This window comes from Pelophylax lessonae (assembly GCF_965119305.1).
Source record: "Pelophylax lessonae genome assembly, chromosome: 6".
Taxonomy (NCBI): domain Eukaryota; kingdom Metazoa; phylum Chordata; class Amphibia; order Anura; family Ranidae; genus Pelophylax; species Pelophylax lessonae.
The window spans coordinates 157,255,744-157,281,440 of record NC_138773.1 but is presented as its reverse complement, the minus strand read 5'-3'; the positions used below and the strand labels follow the sequence as shown (position 1 = coordinate 157,281,440).

Genomic DNA, 25,697 nt, shown 5'->3' with positions numbered 1-25,697 from the left:
AGGAGGAGTAACAAGCATTCAGCGACAGTAGGAGGAATATGCAGCTGCCCCATCCCATCCCCCTCCTATCTAGCACACAAAACAAGGCTGCTCAGACCCTCTCACTGACCTTCTCCCTGCCGCTGCCTTCTTCACACGGAGATGTGGGTGGCCTCGTCCTGACACCCCCCAGTGCGGCGATGCGGGCGGCCCGACGGACACCGGCCTGACACCCCCCAGTGCAGCGATGCGGGCGGCCCGGGGGACACCAGCCTGACACCCCCCAGTGCAGCGATGTAGGCGGCCCGGCGGACACCGGCCTGACACCCCCCCCCCCAGTGCGGCCTGACACCCCCCAGTGCGGAGATGCGGGCGGCCCAGCTGACACACCCCAGTGCGCCCCCTCCCCCCCACTGGTACGCACCTGGGAGCGGGGACAGCAAGTGCACTATTTCTTGGTTTCAGGTTTAGGCGGATCAATCCGCCGCAGAGTTCCTAACCTGTCACGGTCTATTCATATTGAAGAGGCCAGTGACCAGGCTTCAGCTGTGCAGCGCGCTGCGGCTGATTAATCCGTCTAAACCCGAAACAGAGAAAATAGTCCACGTACTGTCCCCCACTCCCACAGAATAGAGGGGGCCCGGAGACATTTTCTAAATTAAATAGTTGCACAAAATTCCATGACTTTTCCAGGATTTTCATGACCGTACGAACCCTGAACAGATCTACATCTGGAGTGCCCCAACAAAGGCACAACTGCTGGAACACCTCTGGATGGAGGGACCATTCCCCCGCATCCAAAGCTTGTCGACTGAGGTAATCCGCCGGCCAATTTTCCGCTCCTGGAATGTGAACAGCGGAGAGAGCTTGAACAAAGCATTCCGCCCAACGAAGGAGGCCCACCACTTCCAAGGCCGCAAGAGCACTTTTGGTGCCCCCTTGGTGATCGACATAACCCACAGCCGTGGCATTGTCCGATTTAATGCGCACTGGACAACCCCGCAGGTGCTCGGTCCAGTGTACTAGGCAAAGCCGGATCGCTCTCAGCTCCAGTACATTGGTAACCTGGTTTCTTTCAGGGACCAGACTTCTTGAGCAGACAACCTGCCGAGAACTGCCCCCCCCCCCCCCCCACCTCCAATAAGGACGGACTTGCATCCGTGGTGACAACTGTCCAATATATAGGGAGAAAGGATATATAGGGAGAAAGACTTGCATCCGTGGTGACAACTGTCCAATATATAGGGAGCACCGGGGACTGAAGCCACCAGATCAGGGACTCCTTGGTCAGCTGGATCTGAATGTCCAGAAAATTTTGATTCCTGTTCCATTTGAGAAGGATTTCCTTCTGGAGGATCCTTGTGTGGAATTGAGCGAAGGAGACCGCCGCAAAGGATGACACCATCAGTCCCAGAACCCTCATGCAGGTCCGAAGGGACGACCATTTGCGGGACAGCAACAGCTGAACCGCAGTCTGGAGTTTTTCCTAAGGAAGAAACACCCTGGTTGAGGACGAGTCCAAGGTAATCCAGTCTCATTTAAGAAACCATGGATGACTTCTGAAGGTTCAGAATCCACCCAAACTCCTCCAGAGTTCTTGCGGTGATAGTCAGATTTGTTTCTAGCAACGTGGGAGACCCCGCAAGGAGAAGATTGTCCAGGACCGATATCGCCCGTTGCCGCAACAGCACCAGGATCGGAGCAAACACCTTTGTGAAGACCCAAGAAGCAGAGACGAGACCAAAGGGCAACGCCAAAAACAGAGTGATCCTCTCCCACGGCAAAACAGAGTAACCGTTGGTGTCCTGCACAGAATGGGATGTGAAGGTAGGCATCTTTGATGTCTATGGAGGCCAGGAAATCACCCTGATGTAGGGAGGCCACCACCTTGCAAACTGATTTCATCTTTAACTTTTGAACTCGCACTAAACAATTTAGTGCTTTCAGGTCCCGGATTGGACACACCTTGCCTTCCTTCCTGTGAACAGGTTTGCATAAAAGCCCTGAAAACATTCCACACACGGAACCATTACCCCCCCCCCCCCCCCCGTTGCACCAGGTCCCGAACTGCCCCAAAGAGCGCCAGTAAGTGACCTGGGGACAGTCGCACACTGGAAGGGAAAAACATCATCAGAGGGACAGATCGAAACTCAATCTTGTAACAGGACCGTATGACCTCTTGAACCCATTTGTCTGGTATCCGGAATAGCCAAAGGTCCGGGAATCGGCAAAGACGTCCCCCCACCCCAGATATGGGTGAGGGCGCACCTTCCGGCTGAGGAGGTCTTGTCGGCAGGTCTGGAGAAATTGGACTTTTGTTTGCTAGACCAGGGTTGCTTGGACCCACCCGAGGGAGTCTTGAAGGGCTTTGCCTTATCGACTGAAGCTGAGGAACGAAAAAACTTTTAGTGTGCGGAGGAGGGGGGACCCTGTCTGCAACGAGGGTCCTTACCCTTGTTAGCCTGTGGAAGAAAGGTGCTCTTCCTCCCTGCGAAACCCTTAATGAGGTTGTCCAGGATAGCGCCAAACGGGCGATCTCCTTGAAAAGGTAGATCGGTCAAGGCATTCTATGAAGTCTGATCCACAGACCTGCACTTTAGCCAAAGTATACGCCGGAGGACCACTGCCGAAACTGTCAGTCAGCCCAATATGGGAGCAGTGTCCAGCACGGCATCGCAAACAAATTGCAGCCCCTGCACCAGCTGGTCCAACAGCTCCGCAAAGGCAGAAGGGACCTGTTTCCCCTCCAAGTCACGGTGTAGTAACTTCGCTCTTTCCGTCAACGTTTGCGTGACAAGGGCAAACGTAAACACCGGTCTCAGTGCAGACCCCGCCAGGGAGTTCATATTGCGGGCCACAGCCTCCGCCTTCCTATCCTCCGGATTCTTAAAGGACGGGGAATCCTCCACTGGGATAACAGTAGCCTTATTCAGTCTTGAGACTGGAGTGTCTACTGTAGGTGGCACAGTCCACTTCTTTATCAGGGACTCCTCAAAATGGTAGTGTCTAGCAATCCGCTTAGACACCCCAGGGGAATGATTTGGGTGGTCCCATTCTTTTTTGAGCATGCCAATACACGGGAAAGGGAAAAACATTTGCCGCTCTGGATGGCTTGCAAGTGCCAAACGCAACCTGCGCCCCAGCCACAGCTGCGTCCTCCATTTTCAGGATCTTACGCACAGAAACTAGTGTGTCCACCAGCATCTTATCTTGCACGGCAGTGGAGGTAGAAATTTCATCCTTACTGTTAGAAGAGACAGTGCTGCACTGCCGTGCCCCCCGAAGGTTAAGCAATTGCGCTGGAGACCCCCAGACTCACTGTCCCAAGAAGCAGCAGAAGCCCCAGAATGTCTGCACATAGCAGCAAGCTCCATCCAAAAGAAAATGAGCTGAGAAAACACCTAGGATTTAGGGAGGGGCTCCACCCACACAAAAATGCCTCTAGGAACTCCCAGAGTCCTATCAGAAAAAAGCACCACAAAATGTAAGAGAGGGTGTACCAAGATGGCCGATGCTACAAGAAAATGGCAGCCCCGCGCGGCCTGCAGAGCAGCTGAAGATAGGTGGGCCTGGAGGTACAGAGGAAACACACCCCCCACCCCTCCGCGCGATTGTTCGTCCGTCACCAGCGGCGCAACCCCCACCCCCGCATCCAGTCTGGAATGCGGTCCCAGCCCCTGGGAGTAGGCCCAAATGGCCCCCAGCATAAAGGGGGGGCAGGTAGAAGGGGTGCGTGACAGGACACAGGGGAACCCCGGATTGTGATGGTCCGACCATCCCAGGGAGGGGCCCCCACGTCCACCCCAAAATCTGCCAGGGGGTGAGGGGGGAACATTTACTTACCATACCAGGAACACAGGTGGGCTCCATCTCCTGACAGGATCCCTGTACGCCGAAGTGGGGGGGCTGTCGGCCAAATAGGACCGCTGTGACTCGGGCATAGACCCAGCCGTATGCGACCTGGGGAGACGTTTAACTCACGGGGCCAGTCCCTGTCCAGGGGGACTATGTTGCGGCCGACCCAGCACGGAACTAAAGCCTGTGCGCGCTCGTTGGCTGGTTGGGGTGACCACTGGATCTAAACAGATAGCCCGTCGCCCAAATCCAGCATAGTTGCTTGTAGACCTCACAGGAAAAATCCAGAGAAAATCTTGCTAAAAACTGTATTTTTGACTTACCGTAAAATCCTTTTCTCTATCGTTCATTGACAGACGCAGTGCTCTCTGATCCATATCGGTAGGATTATACTGCCCCCTACAGGAGTAGGACACTAGGCAGAAAAAAAGTTCTGGCTACGCCTATGGGCAGTGCCGGAGGGTACACCCTCTCTCTTCCTGCATAGGATGCCAGATTTGTATCAAAGCAGTGTCAAAGTAATACCAACCCAACTCAAAATAGAGGGGCGGGTACAGCGTCCCGTCAATGAACTTGGAAGGATTTTACGTTAAGTCAAAAATCAGTTTTCTCTATTGTTTATTGATGGATGCAGTTCTCTGATCCCTATCAGTAGGGGCGTCCTAAAGCAGTGGGAACAGCAGAAAAGAACAAGTCCCCAAAGCGAAACATAGCCGACCAGGCAACATGGGACTCATCAGAACAAAGATGAGGCCCATCTGAAAAAAACACAGTAAACACCCTTAAAGAAGGCCAAAAGCCTTCCAGACAGCAGCTAGCAAAAACATTGCGGCCAAAAAGAGGCATCTGCAGATGCCAGCAAATCTATCTCAAAATTGCAACCTGAAGCACAGATGCCTGTATGGCGAAAAGCCCAGGAAGCACCAGGCGCCCAAGTAGAATGCGCCGAAACAGGGAAAGGTGGGAGCTGACCCTTATTTGAAAAAGCCTGCACCGACTGTTCGATCCATCTGGAAATAGACGCAGCAGATGCAGGCAGCCCTGTTCTTGGGCCATCTGTGACAAAAGAGAGCGAACCTGACTTACGAAAAGACTCACTAGTACAAGTACACCTTGAGTGCCCGAACACTATCCAGAGAATGCAACGCACATTCCTTAGGATGTGGGGGCTTAGGACACAAGTGATAATACAATGTCCTTGTGCAAGTGAACACTAAAAAACACCTTTGGAGGGAAGGACGGATCTGGACGAAGTACCACTTGGCCCCATGAACCAATATATAAAGGGACAAACGACAGGACAATGTTGCCAGTGCAGACACCATGCGCGCAGAGTGAAAGCAACCAAGAAGGCCACCTTCCATAATAAAAGGTAGGCAAGGGATACCCTCGATACTCTCAAACTGAGGGTTTTGAAGAACCGAGTGCACCAAAGCAAGGTCCCCAGTTAGTGACAAGTGTCGCACCCCCTGGAAGAAGTAACGCACCAGGGAACGGGCGGCTAATGGCCTTTGGAAGAAAATTGCCAAAGCCGAAAAACCAAACCCTTGACAGTACTCAAGGCCAACTTTTGATCAACTCCCCATTGAAGGATCCGGGCTACCGAGTAAGAGAGAGGGGGAGACCAAGGAGACTCACACCACGCAACATACGACTTGCTCGTATGATGAAAAAAATCATCCTAGAAGATGCTTCCTACGCTTTAAGCAAGGTGGTATTAACTGAAGCAGACAATCCTCTGTCCTTCAACAGCCAAGCCGGCAAGCCAGCGACCGTATAGCTGGATGGGAGATCGGCCCTGAAGACAATAAAACCTCCCTGAGAAGAATTCTCCAAGGAACGTCAGCGGCTAGCCTGACCAGGTCGGCGACCAAGCTCGGCGAGGCCAGTCCGGAGCCACGAGAATGTCCAAAATGCCTTCTGCCTCGATCCTGCAAAAGGATTCAATCGCTTAGGCAATTGAACATGCACCGGACAGCTGCAGGTACCCGATACAGTGAATTAGGCAGAGACGGATCGCTCTAAGGACAGTAATCGGTAACCTGGATCCTCCAGGAACCATACTCCCGAAGCAGACAACCTGCCGAGGACTCCACCCCACCTGGACAGGTGACCATTGTCCAGTAAAAAGGGGAGGAAGGATTCCAGATCAAGACTCCCTGGTCACCTGGATCCGCAAGTTCAGAGAATTTGTATTCTAGTCCCATTCGAGAAGGATTGCCTTCTAGGAGATCCCCAAAAGGGATTGAGCTAAAGGGACCTTCTTGAAAGACGACACCAACAGTCCCAGAACTCGCATGCAGGTCCGAAGGGACCACCATGTGCGGGACAGTAAACATTGAACCGCAGTGTGAAGTTCCAAAAGTTTTTTCTCCGGAGGGAGAAACACCCTGACTGAGTCCAAAGTCAGGCTCAGAAGTCCAGTCTCAACGGAGTGACCAGAGATGATTTCTGAAGGTTCAGAACCCACCTGAACTCCTCCTGAATCGTCATGGTGACTTCCAACTTCGTTGTCAGCACCGAAACCAGAACCGATACTCCCCGCTGCAGCAACAGCGCCAGGGCCGGAGCCAACACTTTTGTGAAGACCTAAGTAGCATAAGCGAGACCAAGGGGTAACGCCACAAACTGATCGAGATCCATCCCCACGGCAAAACACAGAGAACCCATAGGTGTCCCGAACAGAAAGGGATGTGAAGGTAGGCAGCTTTGAAAGCGATCCAGAGAGAGCCGAACATTGGAAGGGAAAACCTTTCTGGAAAAAAAACACAGATCGAAACTCGATCTTGCAACAGGACCGTATGACCTCCTGAACCCAGCTGCCTGGGATCCGGGCCAGCCGCAGGTCCCAGAATCGGAAAGGATGCCCACCGCCACCCCCTTGATAGGAGAGGATGCACCTTCAGGCTGAGTGAAGCCGAAAGGGAGGAACCCCGTCTGTGATGAAGGCCCTTACCCTTGTTAGCCTGTGGAAAAAACGCACTCTTCCCCACCATGAGACCCTTATATAACGTCATCCAGGGCAGCGCCAGACAGGCGATTCGTCTGAAAAGGGAGATCCATTAAGGCCTTCTTAGAAGTGTGATCCACAAACCAACACTCAGGTCAAGTATACGCTGGACAACCACCGCCGAAACCGACAGGTGACCCAAGAAAAAGGAGACTTGACCAGCGGGGCATTGCAAAGAAATTGCAGCCCCTGCACCAGCTGGTCCAACAGCTCCCCCAGGGCAGGAGGGACTTGCCCCACCACAGAGTCACGGCGTTGGAACTCTGCCCATCAGGCAGAGTCTGTGTGGCAAGGGAAAAGAAACACTGTTCCTAGTGCAGACTACGCCAGGGAGTACAGATCGCAGGCCACAGTCCACGCCATCCTATCGCCCCAAGTCCTTAAGGGACAGGGAGGGATTCCTCACCTGGAACAACGGTAGTCCTATTCAGCTAGAGATCATACGTCCACCAAAGGTGGAACAGTCCTCTGTACCAGAGACTCCCCAAAAGGTTAACTTCTAGCAGCCGCTTAGACACCCCAGGGGAACGTCTCAGACGGTCCCATCCTACATGAACATGCTAGCTAAATAAGCTGCTCCGGGTGGCATGTGAGAGTAAGATGCTATCTGCACCCCAGGCGCAGCCACCGCTGTGTTCTCCAAATTGCAGGGTGTCACACACTGAAAACAGCCAGTGCATCCACCAGCACCTGTATCAAGCGTGGCAGGGGAGGTTAGAAATGTAATCATCATCCAAGGAGAAAGGGCGCGAGGTAACAGACCCGGCAGGGAGGCCCATGTCTGCGGCGGCTGAGTCAGATTCAGAAACTGAGACATCAGATGAGGCAGGGGTAGGTGGAGAAAACGTTATAGCCCACCTCCACCCGGGCCCAAATGCTTCCTGAACCGCAGAAAATGCATTGACAGACAATGGGGATCCGGAAGGCCCTGCGGCCTCCGTGAGGGGGGTCAGGTGGGGACACATGGCCTGCAGAGTTCATACTGGACCTGAGGAACCCGCCAGCAAAATTTGCAAAAAAATGCCAAAAATTACTTTTTTTACTTTAAAAAGAAGCGGCCCCACAGCTCGCCACCCCCCCCCCCCGAAGTCAGACATGCGCTAATGAACCCCCACAGAGAGGGAGAGACTACCCTCATGACTCACTGTCCCCAGAATAGCAATCAGATTAGGAGGGTCTCATCTGTGGCTCAATGAAAGGAAGTGAGCCAGGGAACTGCCCACGGTGAACGCTTCCAGGCACTCCCACCAGCCTTCACAGCAAAAAATTTACCGCAAAATGGCAGAAAACGGGTGTACCAACATGGCCGCCGCCATAGACGCAGACAAAGGCTACAAGAAAATGGCGGCCCTGGGGTAATTGGGACACATAGGGGGGACCCCCCCTGCCAGCCCATCTACACCATCCAGCCCATCTACACCATCCAGCCCATCTACACCATCCAGCTGTTGGAACCTCACCAAGGCCCCCCCCCCCCCTGCACGTTCGGCCGAGCGTCGTGGACGTGAAACTCCCCAGCCACCCATGCGGCCTGCAAAAGAGATCTCAGGGGAGGGGGCCCGCATCCATCCCAAAATCCGCAGGGGGAGGGACGGGATGGATGTTTACTCACCATACCAGAAATGGCGGGGCTGTCTGCCAAATAGGAACGCTGCGACATAAGCCTAGACCCTGTCGTGTGCGTCCTGGCGAGACCTTTAACTCGCGGGGGCCAGTCCCAGTCCAGTGAGACTATGTTGCGGCCGACCCAGCGCGGAGCTAAGGCCTGCATGCGCTCGCTGGCCCGACTAGGGTGACCACTGGATATAGGGGCCCAGCCCGGCATAGTTGCTGAAAAGGAAAAAGGCTAGTTAAAAAAGTATACATATAAAAAAAAAAAAAAAAAACTTTCCAAGGCCAGAGATCCCAGCAAGGAACTAGGTCCTTACTCCTGGCTAGGCAGATTAAAGCGGTAGCCAGAACTTTTTTTCTGCCTAGTGTCCTAATCCTGTAGGGGGCAGTATAACCCTACTGATATGCATCAGACTGCGTCCGTTAATGAACGATAGATAAAAATAGATTTTTTATATATATATATATATATATATATATATATATATATATATATATATATATATATATATATATACATACATACATACATACATACATACATTACACAATATTTATGCAACTGTTTATCAAATGCATAGTTACAAGGGAAGATCACTTACTAACATTAATTTAAAATTGTATGCTTAAATTATAGCGAACAAGCTAATACCTATTCTTCTGGTCCACACATATCTGGATCAAGCCAGCTTCAGGTTAGCCTGAGAAGCCTGGGACAACACACTAAACCCTTAACCTTTTAGAGTATGCACAGAAGCGCATCATCCCATCCTGTCCCCTTTTCATTGATGCTTAAAAGGCATTTGGACAAGATAAGATGGTGCTTTCCAGAGGAAACCAAAATACAGCTAGGTATTAGCCCTCTGATATAACAAATAGACAAATAGATTTATACAATAAGGCTAGTGCTAGGATCTGCACAAATGGTTTACTTTCCAACGGGACTAGTCAGGGTTGCCCCTTATTCCCCCATTAGACTACGACTATCCATAGTAAAGCCAACATCCAGGGAAATGGGGTCAAAAACAAATAAATTGCCGCTGATAAATTACTATTACTAACCAAGTAATCATTCCCAATTTAATACATGAGTTTGACTGATTCTGTGCCCTAAGCAGATTCAAAGTCAATAATAGCAAGACTGAAGCCCTCAACATTTCCATAGTGGCCCAGGACCAAAATCTGCTTCAAGGAAACTTCCCTTTAACGGCACCTGTTGCCATTAAAACACTTAGATATTGACATCCCCAATGATCCTTCTAAATTGTTGGATCTGAACTATAACCCTATATTTTGCAAGGTTATGCTATAGGTAAAATCGTATGTCTTCCTGGTTTCCCTCTCTACTTACAATCTGCTTCCGTCACCAGAATCGTGGATTGGTTCTAAAATGCCGAGTCAAAACAACGGGTATTTTTAGAGGATGTCCACTCCATGAAATTTAAATCGCTGCCTTGGATATCCCCTATACCTACAAATCCCATCGAAAGACCTACCTTTGCAGATAGTTTCCACGTTATGGGTCTGGGACACCCCTTTAAGGTAAAAAGACCCTATCCACATAGATAGGACCCATGACTCCTATTTTTTCATGGCCCAGCAACATCACCAGGCTGGTGTAGACTGTTGCCAATGGTAAACTTCCTCCCCTTCATTTGTCCCCTTGTAGAGCATTTGAATGGGGTTTGGATTGGCTACAGTACCATCAGCTTTGGACTTGGATCTGTTCACTGACCTAGACTTCTCCATTAAACAGACCTCTGCCAGACTTTAATCATTTATTATAGGAGCAGAGACCTACCCATGTCCTCTCTACCATTTACATAATGTTAACGCACACTCCTCAGACAATCCTTCATTTCTGTTCAGATGGGATCAGAGTTGGCTTTGTCCATTTCACAGGCCGACTGGAATAGATCCCTCTCCCTTACTTAACTGCTTGCCGACCGCCGCAAGTAGATTTACTGCGGCGGTCAGCCCCTGCCAGGCAGAGTGACGTAAATTAACGTCACTAGCCTGGGAGGGTCTGGGGAGCGAGCGCGCGCCCGCGGAGGCGCGCTCCCGCTCCCGCGCGGTCACGCACCCCCCCGCGCGTGTGACCAGCGGACCCGATGTCCGCCGGCCACTCGGCGATCGTCGGGGGAAGAGGGAGAATGTCAGGCAGCTTGTGTAAACAAGCTGCCTGTCATTCTCATCGCTGTAAAGACACTGATTACTCGGATCTAGTATGTAGATCCGTTGATCAGTGTCCTTACAGCTAGAGCTACAGCCAATCACAGTAAGAATCACGCCCCTAGGGACACACACAGCCCCTCCCTCCCAAATAAAGTTAACCCCTTCACTGCCAGTGTATTTTTACAGTAACAGTGCATATGTATAGCACTGATTACTGTAGAAATGTCACTGGTAACCCCAAAAGTGTCAAAAATGTCAGTCAAGGGTCCGATCTGTCCGCCGCAATGTCGCAGTACCGCAAAAAAAATCGCAGATCGCCGCCATTACGCGTTAAAAAAAAAACAAAAATGACAAAAATCTTTCCCTTTGTTAGTAAACGCGATAACTTTTGCGCAAACCAATCAAAATACGCTTTTTGCGATTTTTTTTACCAAACATAGGTAGGATAAAACAAATTGGCCAAAAATGTTAAAAAATTTTGATTTTTACATTTTTTTGGGGGGGAATTTCATATAAAAAAATGTGAAAAATATTGCTATTTTTGCAAAATTGTCGCTATTTTTTTGTTTATAGCGCGTGATCAAAAAATCGCACAGGTGATTAAATACCACCAAAAGAAAGCTCTGTTTGTGGGAAAAAAAAGGACGTCAAATTCGTTTAGGTACAGCGTCGCACGACCGCGCAATTGTCCGTTAAAGTCACGCAGTGCCGAATCGCAAAATACCCCCTGGTCTTTTAGCAGGAAAATCCTCCGGGGCTTAAGTGGTTAAACTCTGTCTCGACTAAACATCGCCTAAAAACTAAACAGTTGCCCCATTGAACTACATATTTTAGACCCTGCTAATCCAGAAGTTTGTTGGAAATGCCTGGTGAATAAAGGGACCATGACATATTTGGGGCCTAATGCCCCCTCGTTGCTTCTTTCTAGTCAACAATATATAGCAAATATAATGAAATAACGACTACCTCTCTCCAGCCCAACGTTCTCATCTTGTAGTCGATCCCAGAAATGTTTTAATGCTTTAGAAAGGATATTAAATGTCACATGATCACGGTGGCTAGAACAGTCATAGCTCTTAATCGGCATTAAACCGTTTAGCCCCTCTAAAGCAGAACAGGTGTGGGAGATGAACAAAATACAATCCATGGAAAGGATGATTTATGCGGAGGGATGAACCACTGGACCATCCTATGATGGTGTGGACACACTGGGAATACTTTTGCACCCCAGCAAAAACCTTTTAATATCTAGAGCCAGTCCCCCTCATTCTTACAACACCCCCCCCCCCCATATGCTCTGTTTTTTTTTTTTTTTCTTTATCTACCAAGTCTCAGGTGTGATTTTTCACGCTTCTCTGCCCCCCCCCCCCCCCCCACGTTCCCATATCCCCCCTTTCTTTTTCCTCTCCCAGCTGTTTCATGACAGTGCCTTCTCCAGGTCCAAAATGTTTCTCTCATGCAAATCTCTGTTGCTTTTGTTATCTTGTTGATGTATTTATGCTTATCTACGAGCATGATTGCTCTTTGATTTTTTGTTTCTGATTTGACTTCACTGTATTGTTAGTGCTACAGACAAGTGCCTTTTAAGTTCACTTACCCTACTAGGTTGAAGTGTTTGATAAATCTTGGATATTGTGTGCCGCTTAGGGTTTCTGATATGTTTAATTGCATGCTGCTTAATACCAATGTGTCAGTAGCATTTAACAAACCTAGGAGATGCGATGAACCACATCCATCTCCACTGTACATTGTAAACTGTTTCTGCATGCCTTTGTACGGGTGGTGATATTGTTTTTCTACTGGTTCATGACTTGTGTAACAATTTGAAACTTACAATAAACAGAGTATACATAAAAGGGGAGAAAAATACTAAAATGAATGTTAGTGCAAATAACACAAAAGAATACCAATTTTTGTAAGATAGGGTTGCGTTAACCACATAACGACCGCCCACCGCAGATATACTGCGGCAGGCAGCCACTGCTGGGCAAAGTGACGTAGGGGTACATCACTCGCTCAGCCGCCTGTGGGGGGCGTGCGTGCGCTGCCACCCCCGCTCGTTCCCTGGGGAGCTAGAGCGAGTGACCGGCGGCTCCGATGGCCGCCGGTCACTCACCATCTCCCGCTGCAGAGGGAGAAAGACAGACGGCTGATGTAAACACAGCCGTCTGTCATTCTCCCTAAGATCATCACAGAGGCTATGCGATCCTGCTATATAGGATTGCATGTGTCTGTGATGATCTAACAAGCCAGGCCCCCTGACAGTTAGAATCACGCCTCTAGGGTCACACTTAGCCCCTTAAACACCAAAAAAGTTAACCCCTTCCCTGCCAGTGTCATTTTGACAGAAACAGTGCATATTTATAGCACTGATTACTGTAGTAATATCACTGGTACTCCCAAAAGTGTCAAAAATGTCTGTCAGGGGTCCAATCTGGCCGCCGCAATGTCGCAGTCCCGCAGAAAAAAAAAAGCAGATCGCCGCTATTAATAGTAAAAAACAAAAATTATATAAATCTTTCCCATAGTTAGTAAACGCTTATTGCGATTTTTTTTTACCAAAAATATGCAGCAGAAAACAAATTGGCCTAAAATGTTAAAAAATTTTGATTTTTACATTTTTTTTTTTTTTGAGAATTTCATATAAAAAAATGTGAAAAATATTTTTTCACAATTGTCTGTCTTTTTTTGTTTATAGCGCAAAAAATAAAAAAAAAAAAATCGCACATGTGATCAAATACAACCAAAAGAAAGCTTTGTTTGTGGGGAAAAAAATATGTCAATATTGTTTTGGTACAGAGTCGCACGACCACGCAATTGTCCGTTAAAGTCACGTAGTGCCGAACCGCAAAATAGGGCCTGGACTTTGAGCAGCCAAATCTTCCGGGGCTAAAGTTGTTAAGTAAACAGATACTAAATCGGTCAATTCCAAAAATTGAGTGCACCTGTGATAGCGCAAAAAAACTACGATAACCAAAATTCTCCATAGGCAACACTGTAAAATATCCATTTAGCGTTAACCATGTGTCCCTAGCATTATTATTTTCACTCCAGTGTTTGCGGTGTAACCTCAGGTGCGGTGCAGTCACAATTTACAAACACGTGAAACAAACACCCTGTGCACGTTTAAAGTTGCATGCATGTGCGTGCAAGGCAACAGGGTAAACATTTTTTTTCCTCCCTTTAATAAATTTTATTCTAATTTTATTTTTTTCCAATTTAAAGTGGTTATAAAGCCTAAACATTTTTTAATCATTCCTCGTATTAAGGTAAATATGAAAATGTTTAGGAATCAGTAACAACCCTCCTCCCAAATCAGCTGCCACAAAGTATGAATATTTTAGATGCAAGAAAATACAACTCTACGTTTATTAAAGCTGATTAACCCTTTCACTGCAATGCTCTGCTCTTCACTTTCAACCACATTTCTGAAAACACCTCAGGACTGTACTATAGAGGACTTTTGTTAAATGAGCAATTGTTTATCCCTTTTCATACTTTTGCTTTATTCTATAACACACTGCACCAAAAAGCATGCAGGTATACGTAAAACCTTAAGGCTATGCAAGAACCAAGCTTAAAGGGACTGTAAAGGCAGAAGGTTTTTTTTTTTTTTTCTGAATGCATTCTATGCATTCAGATTTAAAAAAAAAAAAGTGTGCAGCAGCCCCGCTAATACTTATCTGAGCCCATCTCTAGCCAGTGATGTTGAAGGGGTGTCTCAGCAGCCCTGGGCTCCCCACCGCATTGGCTGAGACAGCAGCGCAGTGTGATTGGCTCCCGCTGCTGTCAAAGTCAGTGAGCCAATGAGGAGAGAGAAGGAGCGGGGCTGCTTGCTTTGGGGGCACTCAATAGGAGGGAGGGACCAGGATTACAGAAAATGATCCGGGCCACTCTGCTCAAAACCAACTACATGGGGCAGGTAAGTAAAACATGTTAAAAAAAAAAAAAAAAAAATGACTTTACAATCACTTTAAGTGTCCACGCACACTGGGCTTAAAAACTGAAATGTCTTACCGTAAAATCTTTTACTCTGATGTTCACTGACGAACACCGCTCCATATCTTCTTGACCAATGGGTTTATGCTGGTCTCCAAAGGAGTAGGACACTAAGCGGAATAAAAATTGACCACGCCTATAGGGCATTCCCAGGGGGTATACTCCCACTTCTTGCTTTAGGACTTCAGTTTTGAAAAAAGCAGTGTCAGAAGAACATCAAACCCAACTCAATAGAGGGGCAGGTGCTGTATCTGTCAATGAACATAAGAGAAAAGGATTTTTACGAAAGACAAAAATCCAGTTCTCTCTCTCGTTCGACGGACACAGCCCCATATCTTCTTGACTGATGGGACATCCCGAAACAAAATAAAATTTTGTAAAAGTGTGCACAGACGACCATGTGGCCGCCTTGCATACCTGCATTACTGACCCCAGATGACACATGGCCCAGGAAGCACTAAGCACCATTGTAGAATGCGCCTTAACAGGTAAAGGAGAATCTTGACCCTTAATGGAATAGGCCTGCACCACCGTCTGTCTGATCCATTTGGAAATGGTCGCAGCAGACACAGCCATCCCTTTTATGGGGTACATCCGCAAGGACAAACAGAGAATACGATTTCCGGAACGACTCAGTCGCAGCCAGGTACACCCTGATTACCCAAACCACATCCAAAGGATGTAAGGCAATCTCTTTAGGAGGCTTAGGCCACAGAGAAAGCAACACAATGTCATTCAAATGGAAACCAGAGACGACTTTAGGAAGGAACGACTGACCGGTGTGAAGCACAACCTTGTCTCTGTGAACCACCCTATAAGGTGAACGACAGGACAACGCAGCCAGCTCCGACACCCTGTGCGCAGAATAGCCACCAAGAAAGCGACCTGTGTCAAAGTTAGCAGAGGAATCTCACAAATATTTTCAAAGATGGTTTCTGAAGAACAGACAGCACCAAATTGAAGTCCCGCAGAGGCAATAGGGACCTAACAGGGGGAGCCAGGTGGCGGCACCCATGGACAAAAGTTTGAATCAAGGAATTTGTGGCCAACGGGTGTTGAAAGAAGAAACGACAGGGCCGACATCTGGCCTTTTAAGGTACCCAAGGCCAAACTCTGATCTACACTGCTTTGGCAAAAAACTCCAAGACACTGAGAAGGAATGGGGGGAAAACTTTTTTTAAAAAGGAAAAAATGCTAGGACCAGAGATTCCCAGCAAGGTACTAGGTCCTTACTCTTGACAAGGCAGAAAAAACTGAAGTCCAATAGAGAGAAGTGGGAGTATACCCACTGGGACTGCCCTATAGGCATGGTCAAATTATTTCCGCCTAGTGTCCTCTTTTGGAGACCAGCATAAATACACATTGACCACGAAGATATGGAGCTGTGTCCGTCAATGAACGAAAGAGAAATGCGTTTTTTACTGGAAATTTGCATTTTTTTTAAATTTCTCCTGCCTGTATGAGCAACTCAATGTTATCCCTATGTGTTAATGCACATTACTGCATTTAGAGGCAGAAAGAAAAAAATCTCCCTTGGCATTTTTAAGAGGTGTTTTCAGGCAGGAAAAAAAAAAAAAAAAAAAACCTCATTAAATAAAAGACTAAATGCTGCATTTAGGAGTGTTAAGCGTTTTCAAATGTGCACCGATAACAAAATATTAGTAGAGGGGAATGTTATGAAATTAAAAATAAGCAGAAGGGAATGCTTTGGAAAAAATGCTTAGAAAAGCAAATGCCCCCACACTCTCCTACACTGTTGAGTATTATGAGCTACTATTTCTTTTTTCTCTTCTATTGGTTGAACTGGATAGACTTGTGTCTTTTTTAAACAAGACTATAACTACATGCATTTTTTCCTCTGCTCTTTCCACCATAGTTTTTGCCATTTTTTTCTGCTTCTTGTGTGTATAGACCCCAAATGCAGCCATAACATTTGCAGCATACATTCTGTAATAAATACCAGTGTAAATATATTTTTTAAAGTGATCAAGTGACCGCATGGCTTTGGCTCCTCTAGGAAATGTGGCAATACAACAGATGAATCACAGCAGTTACAGTTGGGCAAAAAAGTATTTAGTCAGCCACCAATTGTGCAAGTTCTCCCACTTAAAAAGACGATAGAGGCCTGTAATTTTCATCATAGGTATACTTCCAACTATGAGAGACAAAATGAGGTCAGTCAGCCTGACGTCAATAGTATGTAAACTTCTGGAGGGGAGGATAAGGGACTATATCCAAGAGTTTGCCAAAGACAACATCATCAGCAGCAGTTATCAGCACGGGTTTACAAATGGGCGTCCTTGTCAAACCAATCTCTTAACATTCTACGAGGAGGTGAGCTGTGAGCTAGATAGGGGGAGACCAGTGGATGTGGTGTACCTGGATTTTGCTAAGGCGTTTGATACAGTTCCCCACAAGAGCTTAATTTATAAAATAAGGTCTGCAAGCATCGACCACAAGGTTTGCTCTTGGATACGGAACTGGTTAAAAGGGCGTGTCCAAAGGGTTCTAATAAATAGCGCATACTCAGACTGGTCTGGGGTGGTAAGTGGGGTCCCCCAAGGCTCAGTCCTGGGACAAACCTTGTTCAATTTATTCATAAACAGCATTGAGGACGGGATCATTAGCTCGATATCAGTTTTTGCAGATGACACAAAATTGGGTAGGGCAATAACTTCACAACATGAGGCAAATATCTTACAGAATGACCTGAACAAAATAACAGAGTGGGCAACTACATGGCAAATGAGGTTTAATGTGGAGAAGTGTAAGGTTTTGCACTAGGGGACTAAAAACAAAAATGGAGAAAGTTCTGGGAGTCTTAGTAGAGGATAGACTAGGCAATAGCATGCAATATCAAGCTGCAGCTGCCAAAACCGGCAGAATATTAGCATGCATAAAGAAGGGGATATATTCCAGAGATAAAACTATAATCCTACCACTTTATAAAACTCCGACAGCATTTGGAGTAGAATACTCCAGTCCTCAGGAGGGATGTGTTGGAGCTAGAGAGAGTCCAGAGAATGGTAAATAAACCAATTAGGGGATTGGAGGACCTTAATTATGAAGAGCGTTAATCGCTTGATTTATTCTCCCTGGAGAAGAGACGCCCAAGAGGGGACATGATAGCAATTTACAAATACATCAATGGTGAACTCAGCATAGAATAAAAATTATTCAGTCGCAAGGATTGCATGAGGATGCGAGGACATACAATGAGATTAGAGGAGAAGCGTTTTAACATGAGGCAACGCAGGGGGTTCTTTACTGTTAGGGCTACAAGATTGTGGAATTCTCTACCACAAGAGGCAGTTTCTGCGTGAAGTATGGCTACTTTCAAAAAACATACATTTCAAGGATCAGAAAATTAAGGGGTATGAGAAATGATTACGGCCACACACACCTACACAGGTTGAACTGGATGGACTATTGTCTTTATTCAACCTGAATTAATATGTAACTGTGTAAGAAAAAAAAAAATCCAGAAAAATCACATCTGATTTTTAAAGAATTTGCAAATTATGGTGGAAAATAAGTATTTGGTCATTAACAAAAGTTCATCTCAATACTTTATTATATACCCTTTGCTGGCAATAAAAGAGGTCAAACGTTTTCTGTAAGGCTGGCCATACACTATACAATTTTCTTGTTCAACTTTCCTTTAGATTTACCAAAACCATGTAATATAGGGTCAAACCTAAACACTTTCAATTTGTATGCAGTCAGGCAGGCCCTTGCACTACATAGTTTAAGGTAAATCTAAAGGAAATGGAATAAGAAAATTGTATAGTGTATGGCCAGCCTAAGTCTTCACACACTGTTGCTGGTATTTTGGCTCATTCCTCCATGCAGATCTCCTCTAGAGCAGTGATGTTTTGGGGCTGTCGCTGGGCAACACGGACTTTCAACTTCCTCCAAAGGTTTTCTATGGGGTTGAGATCTGGAGAATGGCTAGGCCACTCCAGGACTTTGAAATGCTTCTTACGAAGCCACTCCTTCGTTGCCCGGGCGGTGTGTTTGGGATCATTGTCATGCTGAAAGACCCAGCAACGTTTCATCTTCAATGCCCTTGCTGATGGAAGGAAGTTTTCACTTAAAATCTCACGATACATGGTCCCATTCATTCTTCCCTTTGCACGGATCAGTCATCCTGGTCCCTTGGCAAAAAACAGCCCCAAAGCACGTTTCCACCCTCATGCTTCACAGTAGGTATTAGTGTTCTTTGGATGCAACTAAGCATTCTTTCTCCTCCAAAAACGACGAGTTGAGGTTTTACCAAAATGTTCTACTTTCAGAGCTTCAGCTGACCATATGACATTCTCCCAATCCTTTTCTGGATCATCCAAATGCTCTCTAGCAAACTTCAGACAGGCCCGGACATGTACTACCACATCAACATGTATAAATACATAAGGGGTCCATATAGTGAACTTGGTGTTCAGTTGTTCACTTTAAGGTCAACACAGAGGTCAAGGTGGCACTCCAAGTCTAGAGGAAAACCGATTTAGTCTCCAAATACGGAAAGGTTTCTTCACCTTAAGAGCTGTGAAAATATGGAATAGACTTCCTGCAGAGGTGGTTCTGGCTAGCTCACTAAATTGTTTAAAAAAAGGCCTGGATTATTTCCTAGGTGTACATAATATAAATGGGTACTAGGTAAAGTTGATCCAGGGAATATCCGATTGCCTCTTGGAAGGAATTTTTTTCCCCTGCTGTAGCAAATTGGATCATGCTTTGCTGGGATTTATTTTCGCCTTCCTCTGGATCAACAGCGGGTATAGGATTGTGTATATCGGATTGTATGGTTGGGTTTTCAATACTGTTTTTTTTTTTGGTTGAACCGGATGGACTTGTGTCTTTTTTCAACCTGACTTAATATGTAACTATGTACTGGCTTAAGCAGGGGGACACATCTGGCACTGCAGGATTTGAGTACCTGGCAGTGTAGTGTGTTATTGATGCTAGCCTTTGTTATTTTGGTCCCACCTCTCTGTAGGTCATTCACCAGGTCCTCCCGTGTGGTTCTGGGATTTTTGCTCACTGTTCTTGTAATCATTTTGACTCACGGTGTGAGATCTTGCGTGGAGCCCCAGATTGAGGGAGATTATCAGTGGTCTTGTATGTGTTCCATTTTCTAATAATTGCTCCCACAGTTGATTTCTTCACACCAAGCTGCTTGCCTATTACCGATCTGGTGTCCTTCGACAGCGCTTTGGTCTTGGCCATAGTGGAGTTTGGAGTGTTTGAGGTTGTGGACAGGTGTCTTTTATACTGATAAGTTCATACAGGTGCCATTAATACAGGCAACGAGTGGAGGACAGAGGAGCCTCTTAAAGAAGGAGTTACAGGTCTGTGAGCCAGAAATCTTGCTTGTTGTAGGTGACCAAATACTTATTTTAATTTTACGGAGGAATTTACCAATTAATTCAATAAAAATCCTGCAATGTGATATCCTTGATTCTTCCCCCCCCCCCCCCCCCATTCTGTCTCTTGTAGTTGAAGTGTACCTATGATGGAAATTACAGGCCTCTCTCTCATCTTTTTAAGTGGAAGAACTTGCACAATTGGTGGCTGACTAAATACTTTTTTGCCCAACTGTTTATCATTGAGTTAACTGCTCTCGTCATTGTCAGAGGGGAGTTCCCACCTAAGCAGTCACTTAGGAGCTAGAGCTTTGTGGTCATGCGACTGCTATAAAGGGTATTTACACCATCATTTAGAAACTGAATGCAGCAAATGTAATGGCACATAGGAGGCAACATTGTGAAGCTTGATTAAGGGATAGCCTTACCTTCTATATTAAAGTGTTACTAAAACCAAAACAGTAAAAGGAGTCTGTATATGCAGTAAAGCATGCTGGTTATACTCACTGTGGAACCTAAGGAGTTAATCCTCTGCATTGTGTAAAAAGGCTGTTTGATCCGGTCTTCTCTGAACCTTCCCTTCTTCCACTGTCCCCAATCCATCTCCTGATAGTACAGAGCGTTTGGAGACACTCTGCACATGCACAGTTTGGTGTGTATCGCTAAGAGTTTTTTTTATTTTTTCTTAGGAGGGTGCATGTGATCAGCAACAGGCGGATCAGCACTGTCTGGACGCCTCATAGGACAGTTAGAGGAGAATACTCCTCCAAGCTTTAACCAGCGTTCGGCTAGACATGGATAGAAGTCACTGCTACATACCGCTAATAAAAAAAGGTATTCAGCAGTTTATCTATAGTAAAATAAATGCATTTCCATGTTCTGTGCACTGTGGGAATCCAGATATAGTGAACGCAGGGTCCTGGGTTTAGTAACACTTTAATTTATCCCTTTTTAGAAGTAATGAATCGTTGATTTATTAAGCTGTACCAACACATTTTTTGTGATTTTAACAAACTTGTGTTTAGAATCAGTATATTCTACCCATCAATTTAATTCAAGACAGGTTCCTATACAAATAGTTACTGTTTTGCTGCAATCTGCTTCATAATCGAGCATGGCGGGTCTTTTTGTTCCATTACTTCGTGCTTGCATTGGCCATAGTCGAATCTGGTCTTGAGGAAATCCCTGCGAAATAAAATAATCAATAATTTAGCAAATAATTTATGCCAAAGATCTCCAAAAACCTAAGTCATTGAAAGTCTTCCTTCACAGAGCAGTCTATTAAACTCATATCTAGTTAGAAGTGGAGTATGGTGGTCTGAGTCACCCAAAGGTTTTTTTTAGCTGAACTTGCAAGGGGAGATTTCACTGCAAAAACTTGGAAGACCTTTGAAATGAACACTGCTTGCTTGACAATTACTATTAAAACAAAAAAATATATATACCGTATTTATCGGCGTATAACACGCACTTTTTCTTCCTGAAAATAGGGGGCAAATGATGTGTGCGTGTTATACGCCGATATAATGTTAATGACCCATAGTAAATACCGCACAGCAGCGCGAATGGATGTGATCGGCGTGCATTGCAGTCCCCGGCAGCCTTCCTCTGCTACACTGGAATGTATCAATATAAGCAAGTGGAATTCTTGAATGGTGCGGTGTAATGTTACATCGGCATTACAGTCAGACCTCCAGAGCAGCCTTCCTCCTTCCTGCTACAGGGATACGTCACACACGTAAATCTTGTGGCCGTCTGAGCGTAACCACGGCAACGGCTCTGCATTCATCGCGAGAGTTACTCGGCGAGAGTTTCACTGAGGTAAAGGCATTTAGGGAATGGCATTTATGGAATGTAAAGAATGTGACAAGTACGATACTGCACGCAAAGATTAGACACTGCCTGACAGAGCAAGGGGGAGCAAGAGACTACTACATACACCAGCTGACCCCCCTCCCTGCTGTGTACATTGATTTTAAAGGGGACCAGAGTATTAAAAGAAGTCTGCCAGGGGGGGGGGGGAGCAAAGAAACACTGCTGATGGCTAGTGTTTGTCTCCCTACCAGGCAGTGTTTTTTTACTCCCCCCCCCTGGCAGACTTATTTGATAATCTTAATAGTGTTAATATTAATAAAAAAAAGTTCTGAGCTACCCTTATTTTGCTTTAAAGTTCTTTATTTGAAATTTAATTTTCCTGAAATTTCCTTTTTAAAATGAGGTGCGTGTTATACGCCGGTGCGTGTTATACGCCGATAAATACGGTATTTATATTAGGGATTGACCGATATCGGTTTTTCGTTGCAGATACCGATATTTTGGCCATCGCATATCGGTATCGGCCGATATGGGCCGATATTTTGTACATTTAAAGTTTTGAAAAATAAAGCATTTTTGACACAAATCTGGTACTGAACATGTTATTTTTGTTTAATGTTTAATAGCTGGCTTGCTGGCACCCTGTGGTGGGTGGCTGGCTCTCTTGCTGGCACCCTGTGGTGGGTGGCTGGCTGGCTTGCTGGCACCCTGTGGTGGGTGGATAGTTTGCTGGCACCATGGCTGGCACCCTATGGTGGGTGGCTAGCTTGCTGGCACCATGGCTAGCTTGCTGGCACCCGGTGCTGGGTGGCTGGCACCCTGCGGTGGTGGGCGGCTGGCACCCTGCGGTGGTGGGCGGCTGGCACCCTGCGGTGGTGGGCGGCTGGCACCCTGCGGTGGTGGGCGGCTGGCTGGCGCAGGGCCTGTGGGTGGCTGGCGCAGAGCCTGTGGGCACCTGGCTGTCTGGCACCCTGTGGTGGGTGGCTGGCACAGGGCCTGTGGCTTGCTGGCTCGCTGGTACAGGGCCTGTGGCTGGCTGGTACAGGGCCTGTGGGTGTGGGTGGCTGGCTGGCACCGGGCTGCTGTGGGTGGGTATATGGCTGTGATAGACTCCCACGAGACTAGTCCCGACTCCAGATGAGGCTATCCAAGGTGAGGGAGGTGGCATAAGAAGGCAGAACGACGTCCCGAAAATATCGGCAATATCTAATTTCTGTGGCCGATTCAGATATATCGGGGAAAGTTCATATCGGCCCTCGATATATCGGTCGATCCCATCTATATATTATACACACACACATATATATATATATATATATATATATATATATATATATATATATATATATATATACACACACACATATACATACACACACACACATACAGCGGGTGAAATCGGTATAAAAGTTTTGAAAACCTCACAATTTTTCTAGGTAAATATAAGGTGCTATTGACATGAAATCTTCGCCACATTTTAATAACAACCCATGCAATCCATACAAACGAAACCATTATGTGCAATAAAAATGGAATGACGCACAGGAAAAGTGTTGAACAGCTTCAAGATGCCTCCTGTATGGAGAAACTAGATGCAAGCATTGGCTCAGGTGTGATTTTGGTCATTCTTTCACAGAGTCTTCATCATAGAAGAGGCCCACGGAACCTTCAAGATTTTGATCTATCTGATCATTAGTTCTTTCCATAGATTTTCTATTGGATTCAAGATGATTGGCTGGGCCATTCTAGCAGCTTTATTTTCTCTCTTTAAAACCAACGGAGTTTCCTTGGCTTTGTGTTTGGGCTCATTGTCTTGCTGAAATGTCCACCCTTGTTTCATCTTCATTATCCTAATAAATGGCAGCAGATTTTTATCAAGAATTTGTTGGTAAATTTTTCCATTCATCTTTCCTTTATTGACATGGAGTTTGGCAGTACCGTATGCTGAAAAAAAAAAAAACCCTAAACCATAATTTTTGTTCCACTTCCAGATTATGGCCCCAGCAGTGCTCACTGAAACATTTAGAGATTTGGAAATCCTTCTGTAACCAACACCATCAGTATATGCTTTGCAACAATAAGGTTGTGACGGTCTTGAGAGAGCATTTTCTTTTACCCATGAGAGGTTTCTTGTGTGACCCCCATGGTGATGAGACGCCTTTTTATAGGCCATCAGTTGAGACTGAACGAGCTGATAATTTGCACTGATAATTTCGCCCCCGATGACATCACATCTGACGAAACATGTAGGGTGAAGTGCATGTTGGATGTGACCACACAAGCCAAATTTGTTGACTAGCAGATCAGTTTGACTTATCTGGATTTCTGTATGTTCTTAACATTACATTGCCCACATAGTGTAAAACTGTATTAGGTTTGAGACAATTTATTTTTTTCTCATGGGCTGTGAATTAGAGTGATTTACACTGTTCGCCATTACACCATCTTCAGCCTAAAAGCAGAGGGAATTGCTCTGAATGGTTGGTTTACCATCTATTGCATGTCTAGACGCTTATAATTTGGAGTATAGTGATGGGGTAAGCAAGCATTTTGAATAAATTGTGGAGGTGCACTCGGGTGAAGTTTTATACAGTATCCCATTCACTCATTTAGCCACCTTGCAAGAGACTCAATACTATTGCAACTTTTTTGGAACCTCAAACACTGTTTGCACATTTTGTACTTGTTTCACTTCTTGATTATTTAGTGTGGCAACTTTTGTTGTATAAAAGGGGCAGGGTTGCTTTGTAATGACTGATAGATTTCAGCTGGTGTTTTGGCTTTCCATTATTTTTTTTGCGGCTCTCTTATTTTTCCTGGGTTCAATACTTTATCCCTGTAACATTTTATTACACAGAACTTAAATTTCTGACGTGTTCTTTACTTACTTTACCGTGTGTGTGTGTGTATATATATTAGTGCTGCAACGATGCATCGACGTAATCGATTACGTCGACTACAGAAATACGCCGACATGTGTGAAAGGCATCGACCCCACACGCCCCCTGCTCGTGCCGGCCGTTCTCCTCCTCCCCCTCCTCAGAGTGCATAACACATGAAAAGACTGGGAAAGACATGAAAGACTGAGAGAAGGTAATCACTCAGCTATGTCGGGGTCAGTGTTTGCTGCAACCCCTGCTGTGAGAAGATCCACAAAGTATGCCATGCTGCTGCTGATGGCAGAGCCGTTTCCAGCAGAAATAACTCGCTTAGAAAAAGATTTATACAATACTGTGCAGGCTGATGGACCTGTCTGTAGGTTCAACTGAGAAAGGTTTTTCTTAGTTTCTGTTATAACATTTTGTAAGCAAGGAATTCATCTTTCTCCTTCACTGATGGGCACTGATAGGCTTTACCCCGCTCAAGTATATGCACACTATAGAGCTTTACCCTGCGCTCTTCTCATATAATAAAGTACACTATAGATCAGTGCCAGCAGCTTAGTTGTTTGCTATTTCACTCATATAATTTTAACTTTAGCGCAGAAATTTTTCCCTTTTTACATTTTATTTTTGCCACTTCATTTTTGTATACTGTAAAAACTTCAACCACATTGAAGTAGTTTTTGGAAAAAATTTATCAAAAGTTGAAACATTAAGAAGTTGTACGTATCATATTTTGTAAAGTTATTCAAAGGATTAATTCGCTAATCAAAAAAAGAACACTCAATTAAGCAAAAAAAATAAAATAAAAATAATCGTTAGATTAGTCGACAGACAAAATAATCGTTCGTTGCAGCCCTTTATATATATATTATACATATATACACACACACATACATATACACACACACACAGTACTGTGCAAAAGTTTTAGACAGGTGTGAAGAAATGCAGTTAAGAATGAGATCTAAAAAGTGTATATATTTTAAATTGTTAATTTTTTTTATC

At 45.7% G+C, this 25,697-nt stretch overlaps 1 protein-coding gene across 5 annotated transcripts in view; it reads right to left on the bottom strand.

Moving 5' to 3' along the window:
- The window catches only part of USP7 (ubiquitin specific peptidase 7), a 666,343-nt gene that overhangs the window by 271,807 nt on the left and 368,839 nt on the right, over positions 1-25,697 (bottom strand). For all 5 annotated transcript variants that reach the window (XM_082260831.1, XM_082260832.1, XM_082260833.1 and 2 more), the window contains one exon: positions 21,076-21,177. In XM_082260831.1, coding sequence (XP_082116957.1) covers positions 21,076-21,177 — 102 coding nt within the window. The remainder of the gene's footprint in view (positions 1-21,075; positions 21,178-25,697) is intronic.